At 32.0% G+C, this 22,852-nt stretch overlaps 1 protein-coding gene across 1 annotated transcript; it reads left to right on the forward strand.

Annotated features, from left to right (window-relative positions):
* Nucleotides 1–1,240: 1,240 nt before the first annotated feature.
* Nucleotides 1,241–2,188, forward strand: LOC108458939 (uncharacterized). Its single transcript, XM_053030999.1, has 2 exons — nt 1,241–1,562; nt 1,950–2,188. The coding sequence occupies exons 1-2, from the start codon at nt 1,241–1,243 to the stop codon at nt 2,186–2,188; spliced, it is 561 nt and encodes a 186-aa protein (XP_052886959.1).
* The last annotated feature ends 20,664 nt before the right edge of the window (nt 2,189–22,852 follow it).

Raw genomic sequence — 22,852 nt, forward strand, 5'->3', positions numbered from 1 at the left:
TTTATTTCTTATTTATTTATATTTTTTATTATTATATTTTAAGTATTATATCTCTATTTATATTTATGTATTAATATCATAATTTTACTATTGCTATATTTTTTATATTATTATTATTTTTTATATTTCTTTTTACTTATTTATTTGCTTATTTCATTCTTATTTATTTGCTTATTTCATTCTTTTTATTGATCTTTAAAGTTTTTCAATAATTCTTGTTTTACTTGTTCATTTATTTATTTTTATATTAGCATCATTTTCATATAATTGCTCATATTTTTATTATCGGCATTGTCGCACTTATGATCATGTTATTACATATGTTAGCACCGTAATTTACTTTTATATTTCACTATAAATCACGTCATATTTTTACTCGATACATTAAAACGTTGTTTCAAATAAGCAATATTTCATATTTCGAGATTCGAAAAGTCGTTCCCGAACTTACGGGGTTTTGATTTTCTCGATAAATCCAAACATACGAATGTTTTAAATTTTTTTTTAAATAATTTCGGTATTAAGAAAAAATTGTATTCTAACTTACGAAGTACGATTTCTTTCTAAAAATCGAGAAAAATCAAATATCTTTCAAAAATGAATTTTTCGGCATTCACTCGTATATTCGGGGTTTCAAGACATTGTGTCCTAACTTATGGAACATAATTCTTTTCCTCGATTAACGTAAAATATGCTTCTTTTTCAAAAAAAAATTCAATTAAGCAATATTTTAACGATAGATCGTATTTTCTTCAAAGTTCTCAATTTTCGACACTAAGACACTAATTAATCAACTAAGTACCAATTTTTGGGCGTTATGAGGGTGCTAATCCTTCCTCGTACATAACTGACTCCCGAACCCGTTTTTTCTGAATTTCGCGGACCAAAATCGTTATTTAAATAAATTAAATCATTTATTAAAAACAACAACTTTTACAAGGTGACCCTATCACACCTCATCAAAAAGGATTAGTGGCGACTCCCGTGTTTGTTTTCGTTTTCTAAACTAAATCAACCCCATTTTTCAAAAAAAATGGTTTCGAAAATGGTGAGTTTAAAGTTGCATAATTTATACTTTTTATTATTATTATTATCATCTAAAGTCAGTAATTGCCTTGTGTTGTGAAAAAGGCTTAGGAAATTGCAGCAAAAAGAGATTTTAGAGTTTTCTCATTTACATGCAGGAAGTTGTTCCAATTACATAACCATGTACATGGAAGAACACAATGTCCTGAGATGAATGCGAAGCGGTTTCTGCGTTTACGATTCAAGAGGATTCGATTATGGTAGAACAAGGGAGGCATTAGAGGAATTATCGAGTTGGATCAGTGAAGGGGTTCATCATAGCCAGCTTTGCTTGAGATATCGCGACAGCAAAATGATGACAGACGATATGGAAAATGATGACATGGGATCGTCTTCAAAGTTCGTGCTGAGAAGAGTGAATTGCGTGATACTGATAGCTAACATGGCAGAGATTTACCAAGCTTTAAAAGCAGGCGATTTGAAGCCATTAGAGGCCATCAGACAGCTCTTCTGCTGCGCTGCTTTGCGAAAAAGCAGTAAGTTTTGTCTTTAATTGCCGCAATCATAAATTAATAACAAATGACACATACCATGTATAATGATAATGACGCTTTCCCAAGCAGCTCAAAGACATGATGAACCGAATGGTCTTTTTTTGTGCTCATTCAATGTCCTTTCTGTTCCAGATCCTTGAACTATACGTTTCACAATTCCTAGCCAAGGTTTCCCTTATTATGTGTTGTTAGTACTATCATGACCATTCTTAGTCATATATATCTTACATTCTAAATCTTCCTCAGATGAAAACCCTCTCGTGATCTTGACACAGAGTGACTTGTTATCCACCGAAGAGAGGATCGATGGCAGGCTGAAGATATGCTAATGTCTGTATATATCGGAGACCAATGGCGTTTATGACATAGTATGCCTTACAAAATACGGATTTCTCGAAGAAGAATGTGATCCAGTGTCAGCCTATGCCTTAACTGAAGTTGTGTACAGGGCACTGCTTATCTCAGATAGAGGACAGCTCCCAAAGAAAAGATTCCATCACCGGGCACTGTTGATATTACTATGCCTTGTACGTTTCATCGGTGTATGCTTTGCTTTGCTAGCTGATGTTTGTTCCAAACTTGGGGAGAAGGAGAAACTGAGGATATGAATTCAAGAGATCAACAGCTTAACACCAAGAATTTTATATTGACTCACTGACTTGACATGCCAGACCGAGTTGAGACTCTTCATCATCTGGTTTTATTACTCACTCATGTCTTATTAATTTGTAACCATATGAAAGAATAGGACTGTTTGGTAGTGTAGTTATGCAGTCGAGAAAATTGTTGCTCATATTTGTAATAAATTTTGGGACATACTTGTTTTCTAATTTCCTCTTCAAATTGCAACAGGAACAATTCATCCTTTTCACCACACAGCCGTAAAAATGGATGATTTGGGCATCTTATGAACTTTAAAGCAGGGAAAAAGAAAGACGACTTCATATACCATCAAGTAAACAAGTTGTAGATAGGAATGAATCCTTTTGGTGTTCATTAAGCCATATGAACCAGAAAAGTAGGGAGGGAGTGTTGTCAATTGTGGTACCCTTTTATCTTTGCATTTGGACCTTTAGTTGCTGTACCCCCCAACAACATCATTAAATCTTCTACTCTCTTTCTATTCTTAGCATTAGAGCACCCTCTCGTTTATTTTTTTTTGGTCTTTTTATTTTTTTTGGTAAAATATCATAAAAGAAGCCTTACTAATGTACCTAAGTTTATTATTTTTCTGTTATTTTTTAGTCTAATATGGTACAAAAATTATACATTTTGATACTTAGAATTAACAATATTAATTTTTAATACTTAATTCGAGTTTTAAAGTTGATTTGATGAGAACTTATAACGGCTAATAGTATAGCAATTAACTTTCATCAAAATGACCTTAAAACCCAAATTAAGTAGCTGACAAATTAAATGCAAAAGTAAGCAAATTCACAATTAACACTGAATTTATTCTATTAACAAAATTATGAAAAATATATATATAATTATATTAGTAATTAACTTTCATCAATTTAACCCTTAAACTTGAATTAAACTCTAAATAGTTAACATTATTATCTTTAAACACTAAAATGTATCACTTTTTATCAAATACAAGTATCACACTGAACAAAAAATAAAACAAACACCATATTAAAAAAGTATCAAACTTAAGTACTAATTGATATATTAAACTAAAAAAGACATTTATTGATTGAATATAAACCCACTCAAATTCAATTATTTTAGTTTATTGTCTTGCTCAAATACAAAGGTATTTCTATTCCCACGGGTTAATAGATTGATGAAATATTTACATAAAATATCAAATTAAAATATATTAGTACAAACATTAATTAATTTCAATTAATGTAATTTTGAAGGTAAATAAAATAATTATATAATTAATCATTAATTAATGAGTATTAATATCGATTACTCTTTGTTACAAGCTTAATCAAATAAATTATACAACTATTTTGAGGGAAATGAATAACACAATTTATCAAACATTTATTCATCATATTGAATCAATGTAACTACGAATAAAAAGCATAAGAGTATTAATATTATTGTACAATCTTAAATATGAATGAAAAATAATACACATCGATTAATCAACGCGATACAGAGCATAATAAATTAAAATCATAATAAATTTAAATTTATGGTTAAATTTAAACAAAAATAATCTAAAAAAACCTCACATATAACACTTTTGCATAATAAAATTCAAATCTGGATCATCAAAATCTCAAAACATCTACCATAATAACACAATAAAAAATTTACCCATATAAATAAATGCTTGATATTATAGTTTAATTATCAACATACCAATTTTTAAGCTACGTGGACGGGAGAAATGGATTGAATTTCATTAACTAAAAATATTTTTAATTTTATAATCATCTTGCTTTTAAATTTCAAAATATGTTTTATATATCAATAAATGGTTGGGTGTAATAGTAAGACATATTGCACTCTCCAAGGAAAAATATAAGTTTAAACCTTGAAGATAACATTATTAGAAGAGTACCCATGAACCACGTGAATTGTTTTTTATTTTTCTTACAAAAATTTTAATGTTTATATACATATTCAAGCATTATTTTATTTATTTTACTGTATTAAAAAGTTTTTTACAATAATAATTTTAGGATATATATATTAATTATAATTATATGTTATTTATTAATCTTCTTTAAAAATTTTAAAAATTTATTGACCATCGATAATTTTACATCCATTTTGGACTACTAAATCTTTAACTAAATTACATAGTATTTATTATTAATTATTTATATTTGGCCAATGACCAATGACTGATGCCGAGGAGTATATGTTTAATGTTACGTAAATAATAGCCCAAAAATATGAAATGATAGAGTAATTAGGATACTTATTTTTATTGTTAACTTTATTAAAAATTGTATTGTTAATTACTTTTTGGACTAACATATTACATTTGTAACTTTTTAGAGAATTTTTCAATTTTATAATTAAAATTTCTACTATTAAGTATCATACAAGAAATTACGATGCAATTAGACTCTATTAACTAGGTTTTTTAAAGAATTAATTTTTTTAGTTATAGGATAATGTAATTAATGATGTGGTATGTACTATTATTTGTGTTTGTACTTGGATATTCATCTAGATATAAAAGATTGTGTCAGACCACTAATTTAGTCTTCTTCTTTTGGAAAAGAAAGGCTAAGTAGGAACAAATCTTGGAATAGCTCTTTTGTCAACATCTTCCTCGAGTATCTGTCGGAGTTGTAACACCTCTTAACCCTTATTCGTCACCAAAATAGGGCTACGGAGCATTACCGGACATTTCAGAATAAATACGAACAATCATATTATAATAATATAATATACACATCATAATTTAATCATAATGTCCCTTTATTGAGCCCTGAGGCCAAAATCACGTTTTAGAAACAAATCGAGACTTAATCGGAAGTTCAGAAAATTTTTCATGAAATTTTAAAATTTTTCTTAAGTACAGGGCTCACACACCCGTATGCCCAAGGACACGCCCGTGTAACCTTAAACACGCCCGTGCTTCAGGTCGTTCCAACCCTGTGTAAATCTCTGAATTAAAGCCACACGGCCAGCCACACTGTAACACCCCTAACATGTGTCCATCGCCGAAACAGGATTATAGAGCATTACTGGAGTTTTCAGAACATTTACAGATAATTCATGTCAATTATTATTCATTTTTTGAGACTATTCATAACGTCCATTAAATGTACCCTCGAGGCCCAGTACAAGTATTAGAATCGAGTCGGAACTAAATTAGGAACTCTAAGAATTTTTTGCGAAATTTCAAAAATTTTCCTAGATGTAGGGCACACACGCCTGTGTAGTCAAGGGACACGCCCATATGACCCTAGGACACGCCCGTGCTGCACGCCTTGTTCAACCCCGTGTAACTTTCTAACTTGTGCCACACGACCAATCACACGCCCGTGTGTTAGGCCGTGTTGTAATTTAATTTTTCAAAATTAAGTGCAGGTTTCACATGGCCAAGACACACGCCCGTGTTCTAGGCCGTGTAGCATACACAGTTGAGACACACGCCCGTGTGCTCAATTCTGAGCATTCTGTTTCTCAAATTTTAAATTTCAGTAGACACAATGCCAAATCACATGCCCATATGCCAGGTCGTATGTCACACACGGTCAAGACACACGCTCGTGTGTCAACCCGTATGGACAAAATAGAGTCATTTCCTAGCTTTATTTCTCACCCAAACTTTGCTAATAACCTACACCAAATTTACATTCCTATACCAATCAATCCAAGCATTATAACCAAGCTAATATTAACATCTAATATGATATTTTATCATATGCATTTATGATTATAATCTTACCTTTGTTTAACTTATATATTAAGTATAACTTGATCAATCATTTTCAATATACTTAACACATAGATATTTGCCATAATATAACCTTATAAGTATATCAAAACAAAACATTATTAGCCATACCAATGGCTAATTTACAAACCACATTCATATGCCAACAATGGTCAAGTTACCTATACATGTCATTATACCAAAATAAGTTTATTATTTATACCAAAACACTTTAGTGGATAGTGTGATAATGCTCCAACCAATCTCCAACTTTTGCGAGCTTCTGAGCACTATAAAACAGAGAAAATAAAACCTAGTAAGCATTATGTGCTCAGTAAGTTTGTATAATAGGAATTAAACTGACCAATCTCATTTATTAAATTTAAGCATACAATAACATGTTTTTCATCAATTTGGAAAATTACCTAAACACATGCGCTCAATCAAACAAGTTAGTTACATAAATCTCATGTATATCAAATAAGTATAGATGAACTCATCATGAAACACTTCATCGGGAAATTCAGAATCATTCAAGACATAAATCTATTTATCTTATCATTTCTTCATGTCAAGAATTTTGTCTATTGAATTATTGAATTATCGATGGATACTCAAATAGTACACTCAAGGTGTACATATTTGTAAACCGTCAATTCTTAACTGGAGGTACCCATTAGAGCACATATTCAGGGGGCACACTCTCGAGCCACATGTCAGGAGGCTCAAGCGAGCCATGTAATCATGTAACAGGACATTTATTCGGGCATAAGAGTTTTTACTCAGGGAGCTTATAGAGCTAATCAGATATAAAGAGATATTATTAAGGAGTACCGAATAAGGTAGTAGAGAGTTCAAACAAGCTTAACAGGACGCTCATGAAGAGCTGCGCTTATGTCAGCATTAAATGCAGGATCACAACCGATCGCATGTCAGGATGCTCACAAAGAGCTGCGATAGTGTGCAACACATGATAAATCACTACCGATCAGGATGCTCGCATAAACTATTTATTAGAATGCTCGAGAGGGCTATATCAGGATTACTCGTCCAAGCTAAATCATGTCTGCAACATATGCAGGATCACTTTCAATGTGGGAAAATCATATATATCCATCGAAATTCAATATTCAAACAGAATGTAACATTTTCGGGACTTATTTCAGGCATATGTATATTTCATACATTTACAATATTCTTATAATTTATACAAGCACGTATCACATTCAATTCAAATACAACATTCAATTCAAATATAATAACATGTATAAGTAAGTTACACGAACTTACCTCGATAATAGTTCGTATAAGAAAATCTACTAATCCGAAACTTTTTCTTTTCCTTGATATAGCCTCAAATTTGAGTTATCTGGATCTATAAAAATGAATTTAATCATCAATTTATCACATTTCGTATTCAATTGGACTCAATTTACATCCTAGACAAAATTACCATTTTACCCCTAAACTTTCCATAAATTCCAATTTCATCCCTAAGCTCAGAAAATGAAATTCATGCAATTTACTCCTTATTCCAAGCCTAACCAAAATTTCAATATAAAATTTACAACACATTTATTCTATAAAATTTAGAATTTTTCTTCAATTTTCACAACTTTACAATTTAGTCTCTAAATTACAATTTCATCAAAATTCACTTTATAAAAGTTATTTATCTATAAGTAACCTTTCATATTCTACCATAAATTTCAAATTTCAACATATTCATCCATGAAAAATATTTTATACTTTGAAAAATTTTCAAATTGATCCCCAAAATAGATAAATTAGACTATCTTGGTTTTAAAAATATAAAAATTACTAAAAACGGGGCTTGAATACTTACCCAATTAAGCCAAGAAAGCTTGTTTTCTCTTTCCTAGGGTTTCCACGGAATGTTTGGGGAAGAAGATGATATAAAATGATTTTATTTCCTATTAATTATTTATCATTTATTAATTTTTCTCATTTCCAATTTAGTTATTACCCTTTTCTAAATTTCCATGGATGAATCATCAAAAATATCTACTAACTTTTCTTTAATGGTCTAATTACCATATAAGGATCTCAAGTTTTGAATTTCATAGCTATTTAATCCATCTAGCTACAAGAATTCAACTTTTACATTTTATGAAATTTAGTCCTTTCCGTAATTAACCACATAATCGGTAAAATTTTCTTATCAAAATTTTCATATGATCTTCCTATCAAAATGCAAACCATGCCAAAATATAAAAATATATTTTCTTTTCGACTCGAATTTGTGGTCCCGAAACTACTGTTCCGATTTCACTGAAAATGAACTGTTACAACTCTCCCCCCTTAAGAATTTTTGTCCTCGAAAATCTTACCAGTAAAGAGATTTGGATATTGCTTTTTCATGGTATCCTCCAGTTCTCAGGTAGCTTCTTCTATACCATGCCATTGCCAAAGAACTTTTACTAAAGCCACATTTTTGTTCTTTAATTCTTGTGCTTCACGAGACAAGATTTTAATTGGTTCTTCACTATATGTCATATCAGGCTGAATCTCTACCTTTGACAGAGAAATAACATGTGAAGGATCCGATCAATACCATCGTAACATAGACACATGAAAAATATTATTAATCAGATCAAGTTCTGGTGGTAAGGCTAACGGATATACAACAGGTCCAATTCTTTCTGTGATTTCATATGGCCCAATAAACCGTGGACTTAATTTTCCTTTACGGCCAAACCGGAGAACTTTCTTCCAAGGTGATACTTTCAAGAATACCTTGTCACCAACCTGAAATTCTATTTCTTTTTTAAAATCAGTATAGGACTTTTGACGATCAGAGGCTGCTTTCAAACTGTCCTGCATTACTTTCACCTTTTCTTTAATTCCACGGACTAAGTCAACTCCGTGTATCTTTTTCTCATTAAGCTCTATCCAATACAATGGAGTTCTACATTTTTGGCCATACAAAGCTTCATACGGTGCCATTTTAATACTGGACTAATAACTATTATTGTAAGCAAATTCAACCAAAGGTAGATATTTTTCTCAGTTACCTTCAAATTCCAAAATAAAACACCGAAGCATATCTTCCAAAATATGTATTACACATTCGATTGACCATCAGTTTAGGGATGGAATGCAGTGCTGAAATGTAACTGTGTGCCCAAAGCTTCTTGCAGCTTACTCCAAAATCGTGATGTAAATCGAAGATCTCTATCAGAAATAATGGAGATAGGTACTCCATGCAATCTGACAATCTCAGAGACACATAATTCAACCAATTTATCCAAGGAAAAATCTATACGTACTGGAATAAAATGTGCAGACTTTGTCAACCGATCGACAATTACCCAGATGGCATCTTTCTTCTTTAGAGACAAGGGTAACGCCGATACAAAGTCCATGGTAATTCTTTTCCATTTCTATTCCGGTATCATAACTGACTGTAATAACCCGAAGGCACCTGATGTTTAGCTTTTACTTGCTGACATATCAAACATTTAGATACATATTCAGAAATATCCCATTTCATACCCGGCCACCATTACATCTTTTTCAAGTCATTGTACATTTTACTACTGCCTGGATGAACAGACATAAAACCATTATGAGCTTTATTCAAAATCTTTTGTACTAGTTCTGAATTCTTTGGTACACATATTCTGCCTCTGAATAATAAACAATCATCAGACTCAATCTGAAATTCTGAATCAGAAGTCAATTCATACTGTATCCATTTTGCTTGTAACTTGCTATCATTTTTCTAAGATTTAGAAATCTGTTGTAAAAACGTTCATCTAGCTTTTAACTCAGCTATGATTGAACCATCATCAGATAACGACAATCGAATATTCAATGCTCGCAAAGCAAATAGAGATTTTCTACTTAGAGCATCTACAACCACATTGGATTTTCCCGGATGGAAATCAATGACCAAATCATAATCTTTCAATAACTCAAGCAACTTGCGCTATCTCAAATTTAAATCTTTTTGTGACATCAAATGTTTCAAACTTTTATGATCAATGAATATATGACATTTTTCACCAAACAGATAATGTCGTCATATTTTCAATGCAAACACAATTGCTGCTAATTTAAAATCATGTATCAGGTAATTTCTTTCATGGGGTTTTAGCTGTCTTGAAGCATATGTTATTACTTTGCCTTTTTACATCAAAACAAAGCCTAAACTATTTAACGATGCATCATTGTAAACTACAAACTCCTTACCCGCTTCAGGCCAAACTAACACAGGTGCTTCTGTCAATAAAGCTTTCAACCTATCAAAACTCTACTAACATTTATCAGACCACTTGAATTTCACATCTTTCTGCAACAAACGAGTTATCAAAGAAGCTATCATTAAAAAACCATTTACAAACCTCCAACAATATCTGGTAAGTCCCAGGAAACTTCTAACTTTAAGCAAGTTTTTTGGTGGTTTCCAATTGACAATAGCTGAAATTTTACTCGGATCTACTCGAATACCCACTGCAGATACAATATGTCCAAGAAAACTGACTTCCCATAACCAAAATTCACATTTACTAAATTTGGCATACAATTCTTTTTCACACAGTGTTTGCAGCATAATTCTCAAATGATTTGCATGTTCATTTTCATCTCCAGAGTAAACTAAAATATTATCTATAAATGCCACCACAAATCTGTCTAAATATGGTCTGAAAATTATGTTCATCAGATCCAAAAACACTGCAGGTGCATTTGTAAAACTGAACGGCATTACAAGAAACTTATAGTGTTCATACCTAGTTCTAAAAGTTATTTTTGGAACATCTGATTCTTTCACCCGTAGCTGATAATAGCCAGAACGGAGATCAATCTTTGAAGGCACCTTTCAACTGGTCAAATAGATCATCAATTCGAGACAGTGGATACTTGTTCTTTATTGTAGCCTTGTTAAGCTGTCTGTAATCAATGCACAGCCTCAACGATCCATCTTTGTTCTTTACAAATAAAACTGCGCATCCCAATGTGAGAATTTGGGTCGAGCAAAGGCTCTATCAATCAACTTTTGCAACTGTGCTTTCAACTCTTTTAATTTAGTAGGAAAGGTGCTACGGATATGGGTATTGTCCCCAGAATAAGATCTATAGAGAATTCCACTTCTCTAACCAGTTGTAAACCAGGTTCACAAACAACTGGCACTAACTGAATATTAAACTCAGATACTTTAGTATCCAACACATATGCAAGATAAACATCTTACCCTTTTCTGACATATTTTTGTACTAATATTGTTGAAATCACATTAGATAATCTATCCAGTTTATCAGATTCAACATGGAGAAACTCACCATTCTGACATTTTAACACAATATACTTTTGTTTATAATTTACCACTGCTCAGAATAACATCAAATTCATTAAAGGGAAATAGCATCAAATCAGCCGAGAAACAATAACATTTTACCATCAACGGGCAGTTTTTACAAATTTTATCTACCATAACACACTAGCATAGGAGGTTTGATACTTTAACCAAAAATTCGGTGAGTTCAACAAATAAATTTTTAACAGACACTAAATTTGTGCATATGTATAAATGTGTAGAACCAGTATCAATCAAAGCAGCAATATCAGTATCAAGTAGAGAAAATGTACCAATAATGACGTTTGGTACAGAAGCATCTTCTCTAGCACGAATAGCATATGTCCTTGCCAGTGCTCGTGCCTCAGATTTAACTGTTGTATCCCTTGTAGTACCTCGGCTACCACTGACATTACTAGGGTGACGGGTGGTCTGCCTCTCGAAATATCTTTTTCAACCATTTCCGGACAATCTTTAAGAAAAAGATCAACAAAACCACATTTATAACATGCTCCACTTCTCAATCGGCATTCCCCAAAATGATACTTATTACAATGTTTACACTTTGGTTTGGAATTACCGACACTTTCAACACTCGTTCTAGATAGGGATGAAAATCTTGGGTTAGAGCATTGAGAACCTCGCTCTTTCCCCGAATATCCCCCTAATGTTTTAAAACGATCATAATACTTCTTTGATTTCTTAGAAGCAGATGATTGCAAGTTGCTCATAATTTTTTTACTAGAAACCCGAGCTTCTCTTTCAGCTTGTTTCTTTTCTTTACTTAATTCTTCGGCTTTGTGTGTTCGATCAGCCAATACCACAAATTCCCTTAATTCAAGAATTCTTATCAACAACTTGATGTCTTCATTCAAGCCCTCTTCAAAATGTTTGTACATATCAGCCTCAGTTGGGGCCCATTCTCTAGCATACTTACTCAATCGAAAAATTTCTCGCTCATACTCAGATACAGTCATGTTTCCTTGTTTAAACTCTAAAAATTCTTTCTTTTTCTGATTGAGAAATCTCTAACTAACATACTTCTTTCTGAATTCAGTCTGGAAAAATTCTCATGTAATGTTTTCTCTTGTTACAACAGAAATTATGGTATTCCACCAATGATAAGTTGTTTCTTTCAGTAAAGATACTGCACATTTCAAACATTTAGCTAGTGTGTAAGATAATTCGTCTAAAACCTGAATTCTATTTTCCAACCAAAACTCAGCCCTTTTTGGATCATCATCTACCGTAGCCCTAAATTCTTCTGCCCTATATTTATGAATTTTATCTACCGGAGGCTTACTAGTTCTAACAAGTTCAGCACTTTATAGTATCTTAGGAGCTGGTTGAGGAGCAGGTGGGGAGGTTGTTGTACAGCGGGATTTATTCTTATATACTGAACAAACTATTGATTTATCACTTGAAAGAAGGCTTATCTTACCTCTTCACTTCTGACCTCAGATACGGTCCTTCCACTACTAGATGCAGCTCTTTGAACTGAAGCTAAAGCATTGCTCTCAGCTTCCTCGGATTCAGCTCTAGCTTGGTTGGATGACATTACTATATGAAAAATACATTTGAAATGGTCAGGAGATATCACACTATCACAACTATATAATGGCATGTATAGCTAAACTAGTACTTGCTACATTTAGTCCGAGAATCGGCTAAGCCTAGCTCTAATACCAATAAATTATCACCCCTAACTTGTGTCCATCGTCAGAATAGGGTTACGGAGTATTACTGGAGTTTTTAGAATATTTACAGATAATTTATGTCAATTATTATTCATTTTCTGAAACTATTCATAACGACCCTTAAATGTACCCCCAAAGCCCAATACAAGTATTAGAATCAAGTCGAAACTAAATCGGGAACTCTAAGAATTTTTCGCAGAATTTTAAAAATTTTCCTAGATGCGAGCCACATATGCTCGTGTGGTCAAGGGACACGCCCATGTGACCTTAGGACACGCTCGTGCTGCAGGCCGTGTTCAACCTTGTGTAACTCTCTGACTTGTGCCACACTACCAATCGCACGCCAGTGTGTTAGGCCATGTGGTAATTTAATTTTTCAAAATTAAGTGCAGGTTTCAAATGGCCAAGACATACGCCCATGTTTTGGGCTGTGTAGAACACACGGCTGGGACACACGCCCGTGTCTCTGCCCGTGTGCTCAATTTTGAACATTCTGTTTCTCAAATTTTAAGTTGCAAGGGACACACAGCCAAACCACATGCCCATTTGCCAGGCCGTGTGTGACACACGGTCAAGACACACGCTCGTGTGTCAACCCGTATGGACAAAATAAAGTCATTTCCTAGCTTTATTTCTCACCCAAACTTTGCCAATAACCTACACTAAATTTACATTCATATACCAACCAATCCAAGCATTATAACCAAGCTAATTTTAACATCTAATATGATATTTTATCATATGCATTTATGATTATAATCTTACCTTTGTTTAACTTATATATTAAGTATAACTTGATCAATCATTTTCGATATACTTAACACATAGATATTTGCCATAATATAACCTTATAAGTATATCAAAACAAAACATTATTAGCCATACCAATGGCTAATTTACAAACCACATTCATATGCCAACAATGGTCAAGTTACCTATACATGCCATTATACCAAAATAAGTTTACTATTTATACCAAAACACTTTAGTGGATAGTGTGATAATGCTCCAACCGATCTCCAACTTTCACGAGCTTCCGAGCATTATAAAACAGAGAAAATAAAACCTAGTAAGCATTATATGCTTAGTAAGTTTGTATAACAGGAATTAAACTTACCAATCTCATTTATTAAATTTAAGCATACAATAACATGTTTTTCATCAATTTGGAAAATTACCTAAACACATGCGCTCAATCAAACAAGTTAGTTACATAAATTTCATGTATATCAAATAAGCATAGATGAGCTCATCATGAAACACTTCATCGGGAAATTTAGAATCATTCAAGACATAAATCTATTTATCTTATCATTTACTCATGTCAAGAATTTTGTCCATTGAATTATTGAATTATCGATGGATACTCAAATAGTACACTCAAGGTGTACATATCTATAAACTGTGAATTCTTAATCAGAGGTACCCATTAGGGCACAGACTCAGAGGGCACACTCTCTAGCCACATGTCAGGATGCTCAAGCGAGCCATGTAATCATGTAACAGGACACTTATTTGGGCATAAGAGTTTTTAATCAGGGAGCTCATAGAGCTAATCAGATATCTCTAAAGAGATATTATTAGGGAGTATCGGATAAGGTAGCAGAGAGTTCAAGCGAGATTAACAGGACGCTCATGAAGAGCTACATTTGTGTCTACATTAAATGTAGGATCACAACCAATTGCATGTCAGGACGCTCACAAGGAGCTATGATAGTGTGCAACACATGCTAAATCACTACCGATCAGGATGCTCATATAAACTATTTATTAGAATGCTAGAGAGAGCTATATCAGGATTACTCGTCCAAGCTAAATCCTGTCTAAAGCATATACAGGATCACTTTCAATGTGGTAAAATCATATATATCCATCGAAATTCAATATTCAAACAGAATGTAACATTTTCGAGACTTATTTCAAGCATATGTATATTTCATGCATTTATAATATTCTTATAATTCATACAAGCACATATCACATTAAATTCAAATACAACATCCAATTCAAATATAATAACATGTATAAGTAAGTTACACAAACTTACCTCGATAATAGTTCGTATAAGAAATTCTATTAATCCGAAACTTTCTCTTTTCCTCGATCTAGCTTTGAATTTGAGTAATCCGGATCTATATAAATAAATTTAATCATAAATTTATCACATTTCATATTCAATTGGACTCAATTTACATCCTTGACAAAATTATCATTTTGCCCTTAAACTTTCCACAAATTCCAATTTTATTCCTAGGCTGGAAAAATGAAATTCATGCAATTTTCTCCTTATTCCAAGCCTAGCCAAAATTTCAGTATAAAATTTATAACACATTTATTCTATAAAATTCAAAACTTTTCTTCAATTTTCACAACTTTACAATTTAGTCCCTAAATCACAATTTCATCAAAATTCACTTAGTAAAAGTTGTTTATCTATCAATAGCCTTTCATATTCTACCATAAATTTCAAATTTCCAACATATTCATCCATGGAAAAAATTTATATACTTTGATAAATTTTCAAATTGATCCCCAAAATAAATAAATTAAACTATCCCAGTTTCAAAAATATAAAAATTGCTAAAAACGGGTCTTGAATACTTACCCAATTAAGCCAAGAAAGCTTGTTTTCTCTTTTCTAGCATTTCAATATTTGGGAAAGAAGATGATATAAAATTATTTTTATTTCCTATTAGTTATTTATCATCCATTAATTTTTCTCATTTCCAATTTAGTCATTTCCCTTTTCTAAATTTCCATGGATGAGTCATCAAAAATATCTACTAACTTTTCTTTAATGGTCTAATTACAATATAAGGACCTTAAGTTTTGAATTTCATAGCTATTTAATCCTTCTAACTACTAGAATTCAACTTTTACATTTTATGCAATTTAGTCCTTTCCGTAATTAAGAACATAATCAATAAAATTTTCTTATCAAAATTTTCATATGATGTTCCTATCAAAATGCAAACCATGCAAAAATATAAAAATAAATTTTCTTTCTGGCTCAGATTTGTAGTCCCGAAACCACTGTTCCGTTTTTATAGAAAATAGGTTGTTACACACACCTCGTATGCTAAACCGTGTGCCTTACACGGTTGAGACACACGGTCATGTCTCTGCTCGTGTACAATTTTCTTGGCATTCTGTTTTATATTTTTAAGATGCAGGGGACACACGGCCTATCCACACGCCCATTTGTAAGCCGTGTGTCTTACACGGTCTGGTCACACGCCCGTGTGCCAGGCCATGTGGACTCTAAAAGAGTCTTTTATATCAAGTTTACCAACCGTGCAAATCTTGAACAACAAGCCACTCAAAATCCAATCATTGAACCAATCCAAAACACAATTAAACATCTCTAAAACTTGTCAAAATAGACATCCTAAGTGCCTAATCAATGAATTATCTTAGATACCTTACTCATATTATCAAATCAATCCAACATATCATCAATCAAACAAATTTCTAATTCATACCAAAATTGACTCAAATCTTTAAACTATTGCATACTCACATATTCATTAACTTAATCATACCATTTGATACCTCAATATGTTTTATATATATATATATATATATATATATATATATATTGTCTATAAAGTGTCTAATAACATCTTATAACATTATTTACAACCATTTCTCAAGATGACATGCATATAATAACCTAGGTACTTGCCATTATCAAAGGAAATGTACTTCAACACAATGAGTTCAGGATCGGCTTTAGATGCTAATTCGACAATTTGACTTCAACCTATCCTGTGCACGGAAAATAAACCGTACGCTGAGTATAAACTCAATGGTATTTCTGTGATCCGAATACTTATTAAATAAGAATTTACAATATTTATATATCTAAACACACATAACAAAAATCATTTAAACAAATAATCAATTTCATAACACATCATTCATAATATTTTCAATTTTCATCTCTTACTATTTCAATTTCATAATTGATATTCAAATCATTTTTTTGATAGGATACACATATCATTTCACTATATCAATCCCCATTTCATGAACCCTTGGTTCATACATTTCAATTTCATAACTCAATTCAATATGTCAATCCAATTCATGTTCAAAATCATCCAATATCATTTATATTGCCAATTCATTTATTTACCCCTATTAACAAGACTCAGACTTTGGCAGATACACGGATCCAACCAAAACACACCAGTATGGCACCTAGTGCCTCATCGGATAATTTGAAGTAATAAGTTTACACTCAGTGTCTCATTGACCTTGCCGAAGTAAATTGGTACCCAGTACCTCATCGAATTTATCCGAAGTAATAGTTTGACACCCAGTGTCTCATCAACTCGAAGTATCCCTGAACTCTTCTAATCTTATAGCATGCCAACTATATCCAACTCAGCCTGATACAGTTAATAAGGTTATTCAATTCACTTTACATATACAATCAATATTCATATCAATTCAATTAATCACACATACTTATAATTCAATTCAATTCAATGCCACAATACCAATACTTACCTCAATTCCACTTACCATACTTATTAAATAATAAATACACCAATAATTATTAAATTCGGATTATAGAAATACAAATCATAGTTTCCGAGCTAATCCTCATTGGCTGTCTTTTCCTTTCCTAGCCGAGGTCTCCGGCTCAACGTTAGCTACGAAAATTGAAACAATTAAAATTTATCAATAAACTTCAATTTCATCTTGAATATTTCAATTTATACTCAACCTTGGCTCTCATTTTCAATTTAGTCCCTAATCAAGACTAATTTTATTTTATTTAAACTAATTACATATTTTCATTCAAATTTCACTTTAGACTAATTTCAACTTTTAAATTTCACCAAAAACCCTAATTTTAAAATTCTCTCAATTTAGACCCTATTACTCAAAACTTATTATTTATTTTACAATTCAATCCTTTTTTCACTTCTAACTTGAAATTCTATCAATTTAACCCTTAATACTTCAATTTATTCAACATGAACAACATCTAAAATTCACTAACTTCTAGAATTTCAACATAAATCAAGTAGTATTTTATTCTAAGATTCCAAAAACATCAAAATTACAAGAAAATAGGCTAAATTGACTTACCAATTAAACCTTTGAACCTTAAACCCTAATTTATCCTTATTTTTCTTTCCCTTTTTCTTTCTTTCTTTCCCTTCTTTGTTTCGTTTCTTTTCCTTTCTCTTTTCTATTCTTTTGTTTCATTTATTTTATTTATTCTTTATTTACTTTATATTTTATTTGTTTAATATAATATAATATAATATAATATAATATAAAAACAATTACTTATATAACAAGCAAATTTATTATTATTTAATATACGTATATTATTTACACACATGGAATTATATTCTCCATACGCTTGTCACTTATGGTATAATTCCTAATTTAGTCTCTTCACTTTTCCTTTAATCTGTAATTAAACTTTCACTCTTAATTCAATCTAGTCCTTATACCTAACCAAAACCTAGTTAATCACACAAATATCTTCATAAATATTTAATAAAAATATTTACGAATCCGTTTCACGAAAACGGAGACCCGAAAATGTACTTTTTTAATATCGTAAATTTTGGGTCGTTACAGGAGTTCCCTTGGTGGACTGCTTAGAACATGAAGACCTTTCGAAGCATTTGCTGCTAGCCTTGCCTAGCCTTGCCAAAGTATCAAAAACCCGATTGCCTTCTTGATGTGTCAACGATTTTCAATTTTCAATCCAGTTGCCTCATTCCAAACTAACGCATTCTCCTCTACTTCTTTATCCTTGTTACAAACAACTTGCACCACAACTTTCCTATCAACTTTTAAAATAACTTGGTGAAACCCTAAAGACTACGCTTGTAGCAGCCCAAAGCTTCGCCTTCAGCACTGGGCAATTGCCAATATTTCAAACAAAACCCTTTCAATCAAGATCCCATTTCATTGTGGATTACCCCACCAGCATTGGCTTATCCTAAAACCTGTTCATAAGCTCCATTAGTGTTGGTTTCTCACTAACCTGGTGGAGGAGCTGCCTAATTAACCAAATACCAGGTTCTTCCATCATTAGTTCGATCTACAGCTTTCTCCCTATAGATCTCTTGCCAATATCGCAAGCAAACATCCCACTTGCTCCCGTTTTCGTTAAAATTCTCATAAAAATATTTTTTTTGTTGGTACTACACCACAAACACAAACATATTACTCAAAACTAACTACCATATATGTTTGCATCCTTAGAAAAGTAGCTTGGGTCCGACAACTTTCGAAATATCCAATCCTGCAATTCCACTCTTAAAAACTCCAACGGTCTATCTTGTTTAATCAGCCTCATCCATATAGGAATCACCTCAATGCAGCCACGAAGAACATAATTAGCATCTTTAATATTGTTTCTACAAAATTCGCAACTTGAGTCCAAAGCCATATGTTTTCTAACACGCTCGTCCACGAGTGAAACATGGCTAGCAATAGCTTGATAAGCTAATTTGATAGTGAATTTCTATTTTTTATCCCACTTCCAACCAGGGAAGTCTTCTACATCGCTATTGGATGGCGAGTAGTAGTAGAGATACAATTAATCACCGATAATGGGACATGTTGATCAAACCGACTCCATTCCCACTCACCCGATGTGGTCACCATGGAAGAAATTAGACAGTCCAAATGTGATACCTGCCCAATGTTAAAACATACATAGACTAAGCTATTATATCATTCAATCCACCTATCTCTCCAAAAACTCAACCGTTCTCCCATTACCTAGGTTCCAAATGATACCATCTCGAATGTCACTCCATACTTGAGCAACTCCTTTCCAAAGCCGAGAGCAATTTGAGCTTTGAAGAATAATAGGGAGATGTCTTTCCCACTTGTACTTTGATCCAAGTACTTGTGCCTATAATTGGCCATTCTTTTGTACGAAGTTAAAGTCTATTTTCATAAGAAAAGACTGATTCTGAAGCTCCACCCTTTTTAATCTAAGACCTTATTTGCTAATAGACATACAGACTCCAATAACACTAAGCTCCGCCATCTTTACAACATCTCTTATGGCTCTCGACCCTTTGGGTGAATTATTTCTCCAACCTGTTCCATCTTTCGATCATCAACATTGAAAAATGTAGAGTTCTTTTGTTTTTGTTCTTGATTCGGTATTCAATTGAGATAAAGACACTCAAAGACAAAACCAAAAATCTAACACAACAACTATGCTTTTAACTAATTGAATTTTTTTTAGTACAACAATGGTACAAATTGAAACTATCCATGATATAGATGAACACTCAACCAATAAACATTGAAAATTGGTCTATAACAATAATTAACTTACCTATTTCGTTACATATGTTTAGTAATATTTCTTATTTTTAATTATTTTTATATCACATTTGTATTTGTTAAGTAATATTTCTCTTGTGTCTTATTGATAGGAATGTTGGGGTATTTATACATGCGGTTATTAGTACTATTACATCTCATAGCAGGGCTCCACTAATTTGTCTTGATTCTATGGCCTCTGATATTAACATTCTCCATCCCTATTACTGACATTCACTACAAACTCCAAGGGTGTTAGACATGTGTCTACGGAGCACACGGTCCTTTCTACTTTTGAGACCTGGCATTATAAGCGGGCTCCGTACCTATTGGACATGTGTCTGGATGACTTCCAGTGAATTCTTTGGGCGTATGCGACGTGAGGTTGCAATTTTCCCTAGGTTCCTATGAGTTGGGTCCGCAAGCTGGTCCTGCAAGCTGGATCTGTAGCTTTGACTTGCAAGTTGGTTCGCCCTGTTATCTTCTCATGGTCAGGTCGTGGGTAGGATCTTTTGTTGGACTCGGGTCTCAGGTTATCGACGTATAACAGTATCATATAATCATGTGTTGTTTAACATTGTTTTTGTTCTTTGTTGGTATTTAACATTATTAAATTTATAATAAAAAAGAAAATGTCACCTGTCCATGACATTAATGTAATTAAAGCATCATATATTAAAATTTAAAATTTTCTTTTCTTACTTGTAACAAAATTTTATGTCAAAAAAATTCATAATTTTTATGTGGCAGCCCGATGACTGTAAAACCCAAAATTGGAACTTTTTTTATTATTGAATGGATAGTAAGTATGAGGGTATGCCCATCCCATGTTGAATGACTATTTTTAATTGACCTCGTAAACATGATGTCAAATTCTTGGAAAAAAGATGAGTCACTTCCACTAGTTGTAGTAGTTTTACTTAACAAGTACGATAAGAAGCCCAAAGTTTGAAGATAATGTAATAAAAAAATGAAACAAAAAGGGGGCTTCTTTACCTGTAAAAACAATCTTCCATGTCTAGAAAAGTGCAAAGTGCAAAACCCACTCACTTTATTTTATTTCTCAACCAAACATTAAGGAACAACATAATGATTATTTTTTAATTTTATCTCTGTTAAGGGTTATAGATTTTCAATATCTTTGGTATTGTATTTTTGGGTTTATACTCAATTTTAGTTTTAAGATTTTGTTTTCAAAATTTCAGTGTTTTGACCAATTGATTAAAATACCCACGTTAGGATTAAATCACGGGAATTAACTACTGTGGGTATAAGGCAATGATTTGCTCTTAATAGTGGTGTGTGAGTAGCCTCCCCTCCCACCCTCCAAAAATAAAAAATTATCTCTCATCCTTGAAAAAGGTTTATGGACCCCTTTGTCAATTGGTGGAAGGTCATTCACACAGTTGAACAGTAGCGTCAAGAGCCACAAACGGTCTTGACTCTGTTACATAGAAATATTTGAAGAGTGATTACTTCGTTCACCGTGGAAACGGGAGAGTTTGCTCATGGTGAAATTTGAATATATGTTCTATAGCATATAAATTATTTATGGGTAAGTATGATACCACTTAAATTAATAAATTTTGATAATAAAAAAAATTGTTACCAATCAACAAAGCAGTCCTCCCACCCCCTTTAGGAGTGGAGACAAAATATTGAGACTAAATATTAATTTTGAGTTGAGTGTCTATAACTCTCACCATTCTAATATATTAATTTTAGGTATAATGATTTATTTAGCTATTCAATTTTACAAAACAAAAAAAATCATTTAGTCATCTTAATTTTTCGGTCTTTTTTAACTCTTAAACTTGCATTATTTGTCAAATCACCTCTAAAATAGATAGAAAAGTTAACATATGTTAACTTTGTTGACGAAACATCTACATGGCAGTCCATGTATATGCTACGTTAGCAATTAATTAGTTTTTTAATTAAAAATACTTTTATATTTTTAAATATTTTATAAAATATTTTTATAATTTTTTTAAAAAATAATTAATTGCTGATGAAACATACATGTGGATTGCCACGTGTATGCCACATCAGCAAAGTTAGCAAATGTTAACTTTTCCATATATTTTAGAGTGATTTGACAAACAACGCGAATTTAAGTGAAAAATTAAATGAACTAAAATGATTTTTTTTATAAAGTTAGAGAGTTAAATAAGTCATTATGCCTTAATTTTATTGACTTAAAAAATGCATTAACTAATGTTTTTTTGTATAAAGATTTAGTCTTAACCAATTATTTTTTTGTCAAATTTTGCTATTAGTCTTGTGTAAAGTTGTAGATTTAGTCCATGTTCTCCAATTGGATCAATCTTAGACCCTATACTTTTTGAAATTTGAAATTTTAGCCTTGACACAAAACTACAACCGTTAAATCCATTAATTGAATTTTTTAAGTAATACAATTAAACCCTCTCTATAACATCCCCATTTGTTTTCCAAAATCTTAGATGTTACAAAGAGGAGGTTGTTATACACCTATAACAACATTAGAGACACCTATAACGATATTTGATATTTACATCATGTTTAAAATTTTAAAATTTTCAAATTATAAAAC

Source organism: Gossypium arboreum, chromosome 7, assembly GCF_025698485.1.
Source record: "Gossypium arboreum isolate Shixiya-1 chromosome 7, ASM2569848v2, whole genome shotgun sequence".
Taxonomy (NCBI): domain Eukaryota; kingdom Viridiplantae; phylum Streptophyta; class Magnoliopsida; order Malvales; family Malvaceae; genus Gossypium; species Gossypium arboreum.